The sequence below is a fragment of the Salmo trutta genome, unplaced genomic scaffold (genome assembly GCF_901001165.1).
Source record: "Salmo trutta unplaced genomic scaffold, fSalTru1.1, whole genome shotgun sequence".
NCBI lineage: Eukaryota > Metazoa > Chordata > Actinopteri > Salmoniformes > Salmonidae > Salmo > Salmo trutta.
This window is the reverse complement of record NW_021822266.1, coordinates 377,789-393,639: the sequence shown is the minus strand read 5'-3', so window position 1 is coordinate 393,639 and position 15,851 is coordinate 377,789. Positions and strand designations below refer to the sequence as shown.

General features: G+C 48.6%; 1 protein-coding gene and 1 long non-coding RNA gene across 2 annotated transcripts in view; both read right to left on the bottom strand.

The window, feature by feature from the left end:
- Positions 1-2,050: 2,050 nt before the first annotated feature.
- Positions 2,051-5,121, bottom strand: LOC115181499 (uncharacterized). The gene is made up of 2 exons (XR_003873457.1): positions 3,937-5,121; positions 2,051-3,790 (listed from the first exon to the last, which is right to left on the bottom strand). It is a non-coding gene; the product is annotated as an uncharacterized LOC115181499 (long non-coding RNA).
- A 2,139-nt stretch (positions 5,122-7,260) lies between these two features.
- LOC115181500 (xylosyltransferase 1) overlaps positions 7,261-15,851 on the bottom strand; it is a 46,728-nt gene continuing 38,137 nt past the window's right edge. The window contains exons 9-12 of the mRNA XM_029743417.1: positions 13,766-13,929; positions 10,703-10,898; positions 8,500-8,833; positions 7,261-7,719 (exon numbers count right to left, since the gene is read on the bottom strand). Of these exons, the coding sequence (XP_029599277.1) occupies positions 7,397-7,719; positions 8,500-8,833; positions 10,703-10,898; positions 13,766-13,929 (1,017 nt within the window). The 3' untranslated portion in view covers positions 7,261-7,396. The remainder of the gene's footprint in view (positions 7,720-8,499; positions 8,834-10,702; positions 10,899-13,765; positions 13,930-15,851) is intronic.

The window sequence follows — 15,851 nt, the reverse complement described above, 5'->3', positions numbered from 1 at the left end:
TGTGTGTGTGTGTGTGTGGGCGCGCGCACGCTCAGACCTCTTGTTCCCCTAGTGAATGAGTTAGTGAGGCAGTGTCCGTCCCTCCTGTCGTCCGTCCCAATAACATCTCCTGAAGTGTTCACTTCCCTTCTCTGGTTTGAAAGGAAATGACTGGTATCAGAAACATAGTGGAAACTCCCACTAGCCCATTTGCCATTTAGATTTGTGGGAAGTAGGGAAGGAGTGTACACTTCAGGAGGAAGGAGTATTTCTGCATGTGTTCTCTCTCCCTAAGACCAGTGACCGGTTGTGGCTCGCCCTCTTTGAAGTAGAAATCCTTTCATCTGTCCTGTGATCAAAGTCTTAACTGACAGGTGTATAGGAGACACTGGTGAGAGCTCTTCAAAGGACCAACATGTCTGTCTACACAGCAGAATCACCCATTCTGTGTGTGTGTGTGTGTGTGTGTGTGTGTGTGTGTGTGTGTGTGTGTGTGTGTGTGTGTGTGTGTGTGTGTGTGTGTGTGTGTGCCTGCCTTGGTGCTCGTGTGAACATGTCAACTTGATGTAAGAACAAACCTGTTATCTTGAAACATTGTCTGGTTGGGTGAAGGAGATGTAGAGACAACAGGACATAAGAACATGACTGGCTGACTGATTAAATAACTGACTGGCTGACTGATTAAATAACTGACTGGCTGATTAAATAACTGACTGGCTGACTGATTAAATAACTGACTGGCTGATTAAATAACTGACTGGCTGACTGATTAGATGACTGACTGGCTGATTAAATAACTGACTGGCTGACTGATTAGATGACTGACTGGCTGATTAAATAACTGACTGGCTGACTGATTAGATGACTGACTGGCTGATTAAATAACTGACTGGCTGACTGATTAGATGACTGACTGGCTGATTAAATAACTGACTGGCTGATTAAATAACTGACTGGCTGGCTGATTAAATTACTGACTGGCTGATTAAATAACTGACTGGCTGACTGATTAGATGACTGACTGGCTGATTAAATAACTGACTGGCTGACTGATTAGATGACTGACTGGCTGATTAAATAACTGACTGGCTGACTGATTAGATGACTGACTGGCTGATTAAATAACTGACTGGCTGACTGATTAGATGACTGACTGGCTGATTAAATAACTGACTGGCTGACTGATTAGATGACTGGCTGGCTGACTGATTAGATGACTGACTGGCTGATTAAATAACTGACTGGCTGACTGATTAGATGACTGACTGGCTGATTAAATAACTGACTGGCTGACTGATTAAATTACTGACTGGCTGATTAAATAACTGACTGGCTGACTGATTAAATTACTGACTGGTTGATTAAATAACTGACTGTCTGATTAAATAACTGACTGTCTGATTAAATAACTGACTGTCTGACTGGCTGATTAAATTACTGTCTGGCTGATTAAATAACTGACTGTCTGACTGGCTGATTAAATAACTGACTGGCTGACTGATTAAATTACTGACTGGTTGATTAAATAACTGACTGTCTGACTGGCTGATTAAATAACTGACTGACTGATTAAATTACTGTCTGACTGATTACATAACTGACTGCCTGACTGATTAAATAACTGGCTGGCTGACTGATTAAATAACTGACTGTCTGACTGGCTGATTAAATAACTGACTGGCTGACTGATTAAATTACTGTCTGGCTGATTAAATAACTGACTGTCTGAATGACTGATTAAATAACTGGCTGGCTGACTGATTAAATAACTGACTGGCTGACTGATTAAATAACTGACTGGCTGACTGATTAAATTACTGATTGGCTGACTGATTAAATTACTGACTGGTTGATTAAATAACTGACTGTCTGACTGATTAAATAACTGACTGTCTGAATGACTGATTAAATAACTGGCTGGCGGACTGATTACATAACTGACTGCCTGACTGATTAAATAACTGACTCACTGATTGGCTGCCTGACTGATTAAATAACTGACTCACTGATTGGCTGCCTGACTGATTAAATAACTGACTGACTGGCTGACTGAAATCAAGATGACAAACAGTCTTATTTCCTTAATTTATTTCAAAATGTAGACACAAACCAACAAGTGAATCCAGAAGGCATCAACAACATCAGAAGTGTTTGTTTGTCACAGACAGAAGGTTGAGAATGAACTCCGGCCGCGTTGTCAACAAGTTCACTGCACTGAACTTTTACAGGTCATTTACGCTTGAGTCGACATTCCTAGTGTTTACCGCAAATGCTTTCTCAGCAGACAGAATGCGTCTTTGATTGAATCCCAGCCTTAGGGCTCTATTCAATCTGAAGCCGAAGCCTTACAGATTGCTCAATAGAAATGTAAAGGTCATTTACTGATTGAACCAACATGTGCAGTGTTTATCAGTCTCAGCTAACAAACATTGCCTTTACATTTCAATCACACTGAAACGCTGAACTTCAGCGATATGGATTGAATAGAGCCCGTAGACAGGAAAACAGCTAAGGCACAGCCCACCACCCCATCAGAGAAAGAGGGAGGGTGGGTGGCAAAGAGAGGGGGAGGAAAAGAGAGTGCAGAAAGGAAGACCAAAGGAGAGTAGAGCGATGTAGAGCAAAAACATTACTGAGAGAGAGAGAGGCTAACCAACACTGAGCTGATGCCATGTCACCACTATCACAACGGCTAGATAACATAGTCACAACGTTATCATAACGTCTTACAAGGCTCTTTAAAACAGTCACGTGACTTGTAGTACTGAGGCTGCGACCCAAATGATTCCCTATACAGCATACTACTTTCGATCTGAGCCCTATATGTCCTGGTCAAATGTAGTGTACTATATAAAGAATAGGGCCCTATAGGCCCTGGTCAACAGTAGTGTACTATATAGGGAATAGGGAGCCATTGGAACTAATACAAAGCCTTTTTCTCCATCCATTTTGTTAGACACTTTTCCATAACTTAATGTTATAAACTGTACTTTAAAAAAAAATCTAACGTTACAAAATACATATTTATTTACATTTTTTTTTTTTTTTTTTAATAATTCATACTAAAATAGCTATTGTACATCATAAAAACATCTGTGGAATATTTTATTAAATAAGTTTAATTTAAAGGTAGACTCAGCAATATGACGTACATGCAGAAAGTAAACAGCATAGTGGCTCAAACTAAGAGTGTTGAAGCGTGAGGCTCAACTTGTCTGCTGTTTTGGTCCCCTGGCTATCAGGCTGTGAACAGCGTGAAGCGAACCTGTGCACATGCGCAGATACTGTGTGTGACTGGTGAGAGAGAAGTGTTGCATCTCACTCATCTCAATATCTGCGGTGCTGCTCATGGCAACGTAATTTAGCTCAGTCTACCTTTAAAAACGTCTGAGACTGTAAATAAAAGTTGAATTGTTCCCATGGACACGGTAACTAAGCAACAGTGTTTTTCTGAGGTCAGTGTGGGTTTGAACCTGGGTCGACTGTGCGCTGCAAAACTGTGTTAGCCTGCTGAGCTAAAGCCCAAGCAAGGTTGCTCATCACACAAGAGCGTATTTCATTGAAGGTTAGCAATGTCGGTTGGTCCCAGCAGTGAAAGGCCTTTTAGGGTGCGTTGAAACCAGACAGCCTGGCCTACTTGTTGGCCCCGCCCTGCGGAGAGGGTGCCTCTGGACCAGACATCTCACTGGCTCAATGTTTTTTTGGGGTTTTGCCAATCGTACCCATGTATACTCTTGAGGTCAAAGGTGAGAAGGTCAAGGCTTTTTAAAGGTCATGTGACATCACTGACATGTCACTGTACATGTGTTACCTCCAGACCCAGTGATCCTGTCTATGTTACCTCCAGACCCAGTGATCCTGTCTGTTACATCCAGACCCAGTGATCCTGTCTATGTTACATCCAGACCCAGTGATCCTGTCTATGTTACATCCAGACCCAGTGATCCTGTCTGTTACATCCAGACCCAGTGATCCTGTCTATAATGTTACATCCAGACCCAGTGATCCTGTCTATAATGTTACATCCAGACCCAGTGATCCTGTCTATAATGTTACATCCTGACCCAGTGATCCTGTCTATAATGTTACATCCAGACCCAGTGATCCTGTCTATAATGTTACATCCAGACCCAGTGATCCAAGTAGTGTACAATATAGGGAAAAGGGCCCATCGTTTCCAGGTCAACAGTAGTGCACTATATATAGAATAGGATGCAATTTGGGATGTAGCCTGTGGGCGGCAGTAGACCATAGTCACAGGGCTGCATCTCAATAGTCTACAAAGGCTTCCTCGCCTCCTCTCCTCAAGCTCCTCTCCTCACTTCTTTTCCTTAAAGGGATACTTTGGGATTTTGGCAATGAGGCCCTTTTTCTACTTCCCCAGAGTCCGATGAACTCGTGGATAGTATTTTTACGTCTCTGTGTCCAGTAAGAGGGAAGTTGGAGGTAGTTTTGCGAGCCGATGCTAACTAGCGTTACCCATAGACTTCCAGCCATTGCGCTATCTGCTAGCATGCTAGCAGGTCTCATTGCCAACGTATCCCTTTAAGCTCCTTTCCTGGAGAAGCAAGAGGAGAGGGGAAGAGAAGCATCTATAGAGTATTGAGATGTAGCCCTGAACAGAACAACATGTCTGATGTCATGACAACAGGGGATTAGGGCCTTTGGAAATCAAGACAGCAGGTTCTCTGCCGTGTGCAAAAAACCACAGCATGATTGCCTCCAAAACAGCACCATATTCCCTACATAGTGCACTACATTTGACCAGCGCCCATAGGCAGTATGTAGGGAATAGGATGCCGAATGTAAACATCAGTCATTGACAAAAATAAAACTATTTCATGAATATAAACTTGAATAAATAGGTAACTTAGAATTGTACTCTCTCACATGTAAAGCACATGAAGGGTAGAGAGTTCTACAGGATAGACAGAGAGATGAATACAATCCCTGGCTACTGTACATGCCAATTATCTCTCCTTCCTCCCAGTGTCTTCACTTCCTGTCACTGGTTGAAAAGGAAATGACTGGTATCAGAAACATGGTGGAAACTCCCACTACGGCTCTACTAATCCAAAGCTTTTAGATTGGTGGGAAGTAGTGGACGAGTGTACACTTCAGGAGAAAGGAGATATTATTGTGACGCACCCCCTTTGGGATCCAGCATAGCTGAGGTCTGGTCTCTCTCACACGTTAACCTGCAGAGATCCAGACATGGTACAGAACAGAACCCACACACGATAACCTGCAGAGATCCAGACATGGTACAGAACAGAACCCACACACGATAACCTGCAGAGATCCAGACATGGTACAGAACAAAACCCACACACGATAACCTGCAGAGATCCAGACATGGTACAGAACAGAACCCACACACGATAACCTGCAGAGATCCAGACATGGCACAGAACAGAACCCACACACGATAACCTGCAGAGATCCAGACATGGTACAGAACAGAACCCACACACGATAACCTGCAGAGATCCAGACATGGTACAGAACAGAACCCACACACGATAACCTGCAGAGATCCAGACATGGTACAGAACAAAACCCACACACGATAACCTGCAGAGATCCAGACATGGCACAGAACAGAACCCACACACGATAACCTGCAGAGATCCAGACATGGTACAGAACAGAACCCACACACGATAACCTGCAGAGATCCAGACATGGTACAGAACAGAACCCACACACGATAACCTGCAGAGATCCAGACATGGTACAGAAGAAAACCCACACACACACACTCACACACACACTTAGTCCAAATGAGTTCAGTAGGGGCTCAGAGGAGAATAAATGAGAATGTGGAGGTATTTTCACTCCTCTCTCCTGGTCTTCCTCTCCTTTAAGTCCTCTCCTTCCTTTCAGAGGACGGTGTCGTGTTCCTCCATCTCCTTTCAGAGGACGGTGTCGTGTTCCTCCATCTCCTTTCAGAGGACGGTGTCGTGTTCCTCCATCTCCTTTCAGAGGACGGTGTCGTGTTCCTCCATCTCCTTTCAGAGGACGGTGTCGTGTTCCTCCATCTCCTTTCAGAGGACGGTGTCGTGTTCCTCCATCTCCTTTCAGAGGACGGTGTCGTGTTCCTCCATCTCCTTTCAGAGGACGGTGTCGTGTTCCTCCATCTCCTTTCAGAGGACGGTGTCGTGTTCCTCCATCTCCTTTCAGAGGACGGTGTCGTGTTCCTCCATCTCCTTTCAGAGGACGTTGTCGTGTTCCTCCATCTCCTTTCAGAGGACGGTGTCGTGTCCCTCCATCTCCTTTCAGAGGACGGTGTCGTGTTCCTCCATCTCCTTTCAGAGGACGTTGTCGTGTTCCTCCATCTCCTTTCAGAGGACGGTGTCGTGTCCCTCCATCTCCTTTCAGAGGACGGTGTCGTGTCCCTCCATCCTCTTCTCCAGACATGAGTATTTGTCCCAAATGGCACCCTACTCCCCTTAGGGCTCTGGTCTAAAGTAGTGCGCTACATAGGGAAAAGGGTGCCATTTTGGGACACAACAATAAATAAATAAAATCCAACTAATCCTAGAGTCATTTTAGCCTCCCAGACAGCAGGTGGCGCCACCTGATGCTGAAGCGGCTCACTCAGCTCCTTATCTCATTTCTTCTTGGTTTCAGTCTACGGCTTTTCTTCTAACCTTCTTTACTACCTGGCTCCTGAGTTACGCCATGTTTGGTGTTGGCGCCGTTCGTACAGTAATCCAATGCATTCAATCTTCTCCCATGTCTGCGTCCCAAATGGCACCCTGTTCCCTATATAGTGCACTACTTCTGATCAGAGCCCTATGGAAGTGCACTATACACTGAGCGAAGAAAACCATTAAGAACACCTTCCTAATATTGAGTTTCACCACCTTTTACCCTCAGAACAGCCTCAATTCGTCGGGGCATGGACTCTACAAGATGTTGAAAGCGTTCCACAGGGATGCTGGCCCATGTTGACTCCAATGCTTCCCACAGTTGTGTCAAGTTGTCTGGATGTCCGTTGGGTGGTGGACCATTCTTGATACACACAGGAAACTGTTGAGCGTGAAAAACCCAGCAGCGTTGCAGTTCTTGACACAAACCGCTGCCCCTGGCACCTACCACCCTACCCCGTTCAAAGTCACTTAAATCTGTTGTCTTGCTCATTCACCCTCTGAATGGCACACGTACACTATCCATGTCTCAATTGTCTCAAGGCTTAAAAATCCTTCTTTAACCCGTCTCCTCCCCTTCATCTACACTGATTGAAGTGGATTTAACAGGTGACATCAATAAGGGATCATATCTTTCACCTGGATTCACCTGGTCAGTCATGGATACAACAGGTATTCTTAATGTTTTGTCCACTCAGGATATAGGAAATGGAGGAGCAATTTAGGACGCCGCAGACCATCTCACGATAGCCGTGGCGACGGTGCTACCTAATCCGTCCGTTCCCTCTGGGGGGGCCCAGATCAGACTTTGGGTCGGGACTGAGCGCGCTCCATCCCGTCTCCCGACACCGCTGCATAACGGGACAGGAGCTAGGACCCTGAGAACACACGTCCGCTGCAGACCACACCCCTGACAGGAGATGGTCCACCCAGCTCTGGAGCTCCGCCCCTGTCAGTGATGCTTTAAACTCCGCCTCCTCCACCTGTCCCAGGTGCACAGGGAGGTTGAGGATGGGGTTGAGGCCGTGGAAACTCTGCTCCATGTAGGAGTTACGGACAGGGCCGCTGTGGAGCTTCACTGTGTCTTCTAGAGGGAGACGGGGGGGAGGAGGGGAGGAGAGGGAGACGGGGGGAAGAGGGGAGGGAGAAGGGGAGGAGAGGGAGACGGGGGGAAGAGGGGAGGGGAGGAGAGGGAGACGGGGGGGGGGAAGAGGGGAGGGAGGAGGGGAGGAGAGGGAGACGAGGGGAGGAGAGGGAGACGGGCGGGAAGAGGGGAGGGAGGAGGGGAGGAGAGGGAGACGGGGGGGAAGAGGGGAGGGAGGAGGGGAGGAGAGGGAGACGGGGGGGGGAAGAGGGGAGGGAGGAGGGGAGGAGAGGGAGACGGGGGGGAAGAGGGGAGGGAGGAGGGGAGGAGAGGGAGACGGGGGGGGAAGAGGGGAGGAGAGGGAGACGGGGGGAAGAGGGGAGGGAGGAGGGGAGGGAGACGGGGGGGAAGAGGGGAGGGAGGAGGGGAGGAGAGGGAGACGGGGGGGGAAGAGGGGAGGGAGGAGGGGGGAAGAGGGGAGGGAGGAGGGGAGGAGAGGGAGACGGGGGGAAGAGGGGAGGGAGGAGGGGAGGGAGGAGGGGAGGAGAGGGAGACGGAGGGGAGGAGAGGGAGATCATTATTTAAATTCCATGTAGGAGTTACAGGATAGGCTGTGAATGTGTGTGTGTGTGGTTTGGTGTGTGTTAGTGTGTTCCAGGTGATGTATATAGAGGTGTCCAAGTTCTAGTGATCAGTCCTGTGTGTGTGTGTGTGTGTGTGTGTGTGTGTGTGTGTGTGTGTGTGTGTGTGTGTGTGTGTGTGTGTGTGTGTGTGTGTGTTTACCCTGGCGTATAGGCTGCTGGTCGTGGTACTCCAGAGGTGAAACCACAAAGCTGGTGGAGGCCAGCAGGTTCCAGTGATGCAACACACGCAGCGTCCACACGCCAGGTCGTAACGGCACGGTTAACGGGGGCCGGTAGTGTGTGTACTCTGTCCCGCCGTCCACCAGGATGTCGTACGTGGCGGCGATGACGTTGGTGGGGTCCACCCAGACGACGGTTACCGTGACGTTCTGTCCCCGGCCCCAGCGTTGCATGGCAACCGGCTCCTCCGTGGGGCCCAGGAGGCTTCCGAAGTTCCTGAAGACTCTCTCTTTGGCGTCCCAGTCTGTACCCACCTGAGGGGAGGAGGGGGAGGACAGAGAAAGAGAGAGATTGAGGATTGATTTGAATGAAAACAGAGATACTGTAGATAGACAGAAACGTGTGAAGGATTTCCAGCAAGCTAACCAGGTAGAAACTAAGTCCCCTGAATGGCAGCCTGTGCACCACATGATTGTTTTAACGACTTCCCTGTTAATTAACAAATGGTAATTAAATTAGTGTTCCAGCTACAGCTTGACAGGACACATCCAGTACCACATGTCATCCCCAGGGGGCAACAGCAACCTGCAGCAACCTGACAATAAAGACACTGAACAAATAGTGACTCAGAGCCTGTTTCAGCAGGGACAGAACCCCCATCTCTCTCTCTCTCTCTCTCTCCCAGGTACCAAAGCCTGTTTCAGCAGGGACAGAACCCCCATCTCTCTCTCTCTCTCTCTCTCCCAGGTACCAAAGCCTGTTTCAGCAGGGACAGAACCCCCATCTCTCTCTCTCTCTCTCTCTCCCAGGTACCAAAGCCTGTTTCAGCAGGGACAGAACCCCCATCTCTCTCTCTCTCTCTCCCAGGTACCAAAGCCTGTTTCAGCAGGGACAGAACCCCCATCTCTCTCTCTCTCTCTCTCCCAGGTACCAAAGCCTGTTTCAGCAGGGACAGAACCCCCATCTCTCTCTCTCTCCCAGGTACCAAAGCCTGTTTCAGCAGGGACAGAACCCCCATCTCTCTCTCTCTCTCCCAGGTACCAAAGCCTGTTTCAGCAGGGACAGAACCCCCATCTCTCTCTCTCTCCCAGGTACCAAAGCCTGTTTCAGCAGGGACAGAACCCCCATCTCTCTCTCTCTCTCCCAGGTACCAAAGCCTGTTTCAGCAGGGACAGAACCCCCATCTCTCTCTCTCTCCCAGGTACCAAAGCCTGTTTCAGCAGGGACAGAACCCCCATCTCTCTCTCTCTCCCAGGTACCAAAGCCTGTTTCAGCAGGGACAGAACCCCCATCTCTCTCTCTCTCCCAGGTACCAAAGCCTGTTTCAGCAGGGACAGAACCCCCATCTCTCTCTCTCTCTCTCCCAGGTACCAAAGCCTGTTTCAGCAGGGACAGAACCCCCATCTCTCTCTCTCTCTCTCTCTCCCAGGTACCAAAGCCTGTTTCAGCAGGGACAGAACCCCCATCTCTCTCTCTCTCTCTCTCTCCCAGGTACCAAAGCCTGTTTCAGCAGGGACAGAACCCCCATCTCTCTCTCTCTCTCTCTCTCCCAGGTACCAAAGCCTGTTTCAGCAGGGACAGAACCCACATCTCTCTCTCTCTCTCTCTCCCAGGTACCAAAGCCTGTTTCAGCAGGGACAGAACCCCCATCTCTCTCTCTCTCTCCCAGGTACCAAAGCCTGTTTCAGCAGGGACAGAACCCCCATCTCTCTCTCTCTCCCAGGTACCAAAGCCTGTTTCAGCAGGGACAGAACCCCCATCTCTCTCTCTCCCAGGTACCAAAGCCTGTTTCAGCAGGGACAGAACCCCCATCTCTCTCTCTCTCCCAGGTACCAAAGCCTGTTTCAGCAGGGACAGAACCCCCATCTCTCTCTCTCTCTCTCTCTCTCTCCCAGGTACCAAAGCCTGTTTCAGCAGGGACAGAACCCCCATCTCTCTCTCTCTCTCTCTCTCCCAGGTACCAAATCCTGTTTCAGCAGGGACAGAACCCCCATCTCTCTCTCTCTCTCTCCCAGGTACCAAAGCCTGTTTCAGCAGGGACAGAACCCCCATCTCTCTCTCTCTCTCTCTCTCTCTCTCTCTCTCTCTCTCTCTCTCTCTCTCAGGGATACTAGAGGCTGCAGGTGTTTGCAGAAGGTTACATTTAAAATGTGTGTCTGCGTTCGGGCGTGTGTGTGTCTCACCTCTGCGAACTGTAGTCTGTTGAGTGTGTTGGTTGTCGGGGCCAGGGTGAAGTGGTTGCTATGGGAGACCCAAGTCTCTAGGGTCTCTAGCTGGCTGGTTGCTAGGTTACCAGCATGTTGACGAACCAGGTAGCCTTGAAACACGTCTGACAGGAAGTACAAATGAACAGACACCGGGTGGCCCCTGGAGATATACCTGGGAAACCCCAAATAAACACATACACAGTACAATTACACACAAATACACACACAAATGTCCGCAGACATCCACCCAAATGTACAGCCATCCACCCAAATGTCACTTCACTCCCACCTGCATGTACAAATGACCTCAACTAGCCTGTACCCTGCACACTGACTCAGTACCGGTGCCCCCTGTATATAGCCTCGTTATTGTTATTCTTATTGTGTTACTTTTTATTTTAGTTTTTATTTTAGTCTACTTGGTAAATATTTTCTTAACTCTTCTTGAACTGCACTGTTGGTTAAAGGCTTGTAAGTAAGCATTTCACGGTAAAGTCTATACTTGTTGTATTCGCCGCATGTGACAAATAAAGTTTGATTTGAAATGTCCACAGACACAGTCGTACCCACTCGATGGTACTCAAACCCACGTCAGAACAAACTGGGCTTAAGTCACAGGAGCTGGTGAGGAACAGAGAGATCACTCTACTCTCACCCCCCCACACACACACACCTTGTCCCCCCACTTCTGATACGCACCCAACCAGCAACAAGTGTCTCCTTGTGCCTGTGTACACACTCCACCCATAACTTGCACACACACACACACACACACACACACACACACACACACACACACACACACACACACACACACACACACACACACACACACACACACACACACACACACCGTCCTCTCCCCCCGACTTACATGGCTGGAAAAAGCCAGTCTGAGAGACTGAGGCCTGTTTGTCTAAATGTAACAAGTTATTCTCCATATTTGATTTGGACCTCTTGCAACATACACTCACACAAACACACGCACCTAGACAGACAGACAGACAGACAGACAGACAGACAGACAGACAGACAGACAGACAGACAGACAGACAGACAGACAGACAGACAGACAGACAGACAGACAAAGGAAGGCAGACAGACAGACAGACAGACAGACAGACAGACAGACAGACAGACAGACAGACAAAGGAAGGCAGACAGACAGACAGACTCTGCTAGGTGTTATAAAACCTAGCTCCTAGCCTGGTAATGAGGAGATCTGGTCTCCTCTGCTAGATAAAACCTAGCTCCTAGCCTGGTAATGAGGAGATCTGGTCTCCTCTACTAGATAAAACCTAGCTCCTAGCCTGGTAATGATGAGATCTGGTCTCCTCTGCTAGATAAAACCTAGCTCCTAGCCTGGTAATGAGGAGATCTGGTCTCCTCTACTAGATAAAACCTAGCTCCTAGCCTGGTAATGATGAGATCTGGTCTCCTCTACTAGATAAAACCTAGCTCCTAGCCTGGTAATGATGAGATCTGGTCTCCTCTACTAGATAAAACCTAGCTCCTAGCCTGGTAATGATGAGATCTGGTCTCTACTAGATAAAACCTAGCTCCTAGCCTGGTAATGGTGAGATCTGGTTTCCTCTGCTAGATAAAACCTAGCTCCTAGCCTGGTAATGAGGAGATCTGGTTTTCTCTGAGTAGCTGGAAGACTGAAGTGTCAGAGCAGAGCTAGCAGAGGTGGTCAAACACCACACATAAAAACATGTTGATGATGGAGAAACAAGTGGCTATTTTAACCTCTGTGGTCAGAAGATTCTGCCCCTTTATGAGAGTGGCAAGTTTTAGTTTATTTAACTCTGCGCCCCCCCTGCCGACCCCTCGGGCACGTACAACAGTTTGTGAACCACTCCCCTAGCCCCTAAACCCTAGGCTCTGTCCAGAATAAACCCCTAGCCACTAAACCATAGGCCCTGTCCAGAAACAACTCCTAGTCCCTAAACTCTAGGCCCTGTCCAGAATCAACCCCTAGCCCCTAAACCCTAGGCCCTGTCCAGAATCAACCCCTAGCCCCTAAACCCTAGGCCCTGTCCAGAATCAACTCCTAGTCCCTACACCCTAGGCCCTGTCCAGAATCAACTCCTAGCCCCTAAACCCTAGGCCCTGTCCAGAATCAACACCTAGCCCCTACACCAGTATTTCTTCATCCCGGTCCTGCATGGGAACCTAAAAGGGTGCACATTTTAGTTTTTGCCCCCTGATTCTGCTAATCAAAGGTTTGATGTCTGATGTGTTGATTAGTGGAATAAGGTGTCTAGTTCTATGGCAAAAACTACAATGTGCACCTTCGACAACTACTATGATTATTATTATTATGATTATTATTATTTGACCATGCTGGTCACTTATGAACATTTGAACATCTAGGCCATGTGCTGTTATAATCTCCACCCGGCACAGCCAGAAGAGGACTGGCCACCCCTCATAGCCTGGTTCCTCTCTAGGTTTCTTCCTAGGTTTTGGCCTTTCTAGGGAATTCTTCCTAGCCACCGTGCTTCTACACCTGCATTGCTTGCTGTTTGGGGTTTTAGGCTGGGTTTCTGTACAGCACTTTGAGATATCAGCTGATGTAAGAAGGGCTTTATAAATACATTTGATTTGATTTGATTTTGATTTTGAGTCCCCATGCAGGACCAGGGTTAAGAAACACTGGTTTAGGTGCATGTGGAGATCTGAGAGGATTTTGATAGATACAGAGCCTTCAAAAAGTATTCATACCAAAAAGTATTGAATATGAAATGGATATCTCATTTACATAAGTATTCACACTCCATATAGTTTGTTGAAGCACCTTTGGCAGTGTTTACAGCTGTGAGTGTTTCTGGGTAAGTCTTTACACACCTGGATTATACAATATTTGCACATTATAATTTTTTTAATTCTTTAAGCTGTCAAATTGTTGTTGATCATTGCTAGACAGCCATTTGCAGGTCTTGTTAGGGGTGTTGGGGGTTGGTTTGGAATTCAGTTATTCACACACATGACGTACACACACACACACACACACACACACACACCTTCCGGACTGACCTGCAGCTGTTGTTGTCAGGGTGGCCCTGCAGTGACGTGGCGGCCCGTGATAGGCCCATGCGTGTGAAGGCGTGGTAGTGAGTGAGCTGGCTGTCTGATAGGCTGGCTACGCTGTCCGTCTCATCGTACACATTCTCCCAGTACGACTGGAGCCCTGGGGTCTCCTGGAGGAGAGGAATCAGTGTTATAGTAGAACCCTGGGGACTCCTGGAGGAGAGGAGCAGTGTTATAGTAGAACCCTGGGGACTCCTGGAGGAGCAGTGTTATAGTAGAACCCTGGGGTCTCCTGGAGGAGCAGTGTTATAGTAGAACCCTGGGGTCTCCTGGAGGAGAGGAATCAGTGTTATAGTAGAACCCTGGGGACTCCTGGAGGAGAGGAATCAGTGTTATAGTAGAACCCTGGGGACTCCTGGAGGAGAGGAATCAGTGTTATAGTAGAACCCTGGGGACTCCTGGAGGAGCAGTGTTATAGTAGAACCCTGGGGTCTCCTGGAGGAGCAGTGTTATAGTAGAACCCTGGGGTCTCCTGGAGGAGAGGAATCAGTGTTATAGTAGAACCCTGGGGACTCCTGGAGGAGAGGAATCAGTGTTATAGTAGAACCCTGGGGACTCCTGGAGGAGAGGAATCAGTGTTATAGTAGAACCCTGGGGACTCCTGGAGGAGAGGAATCAGTGTTATAGTAGAACCCTGGGGACTCCTGGAGGAGCAGTGTTATAGTAGAACCCTGGGGACTCCTGGAGGAGCAGTGTTATAGTGGAACCCTGGGGTCTCCTGGAGGAGAGGAATCAGTGTTATAGTAGAACCCTGGGGTCTCCTGGAGGAGCAGTGTTATAGTAGAACCCTGGGGACTCCTGGAGGAGCAGTGTTATAGTAGAACCCTGGGGACTCCTGGAGGAGAGGAATCAGTGTTATAGTAGAACCCTGGGGACTCCTGGAGGAGCAGTGTTATAGTAGAACCCTGGGGACTCCTGGAGGAGCAGTGTTATAGTAGAGCCCTGGGGACTCCTGGAGGAGCAGTGTTATAGTAGAACCCTGGGGTCTCCTGGAGGAGAGGAATCAGTGTTATAGTAGAACCCTGGGGACTCCTGGAGGAGCGGAATCAGTGTTATAGTAGAACCCTGGGGACTCCTGGAGGAGCAGTGTTATAGTGGAACCCTGGGGACTCCTGGAGGAGAGGAATCAGTGTTATAGTAGAACCCTGGGGACTCCTGGAGGAGAGGAGCAGTGTTATAGTAGAACCCTGGGGACTCCTGGAGGAGCGGAATCAGTGTTATAGTAGAACCCTGGGGACTCCTGGAGGAGAGGAATCAGTGTTATAGTAGAACCCTGGGGACTCCTGGAGGAGCAGTGTTATAGTGGAACCCTGGGGACTCCTGGAGGAGCAGTGTTATAGTGGAACCCTGGGGTCTCCTGGAGGAGCAGTGTTATAGTAGAACCCTGGGGTCTCCTGGAGGAGCAGTGTTATAGTAGAACCCTGGGGACTCCTGGAGGAGAGGAATCAGTGTTATAGTAGAACCCTGGGGACTCCTGGAGGAGCAGTGTTATAGTAGAACCCTGGGGACTCCTGGAGGAGAGGAATCAGTGTTATAGTAGAACCCTGGGGTCTCCTGGAGGAGCAGTGTTATAGTAGAACCCTGGGGTCTCCTGGAGGAGAGGAATCAGTGTTATAGTAGAACCCTGGGGTCTCCTGGAGGAGCAGTGTTATAGTAGAACCCTGGGGTCTCCTGGAGGAGAGGAATCAGTGTTATAGTAGAACCCTGGGGACTCCTGGAGGAGAGGAATCAGTGTTATAGTAGAACCCTGGGGTCTCCTGGAGGAGAGGAATCAGTGTTATAGTAGAACCCTGGGGACTCCTGGAGGAGCAGTGTTATAGTAGAACCCTGGGGACTCCTGGAGGAGTAGTGTTATAGTAGAACCCTGGGGTCTCCTGGAGGAGAGGAATCAGTGTTATAGTAGAACCCTGGGGACTCCTGGAGGAGCAGTGTTATAGTAGAACCCTGGGGACTCCTGGAGGAGAGGAGCAGTGTTATAGTAGAACCCTGGGGACTCCTGGAGGAGAGGAGCAGTGTTATAGTAGAACCCTGG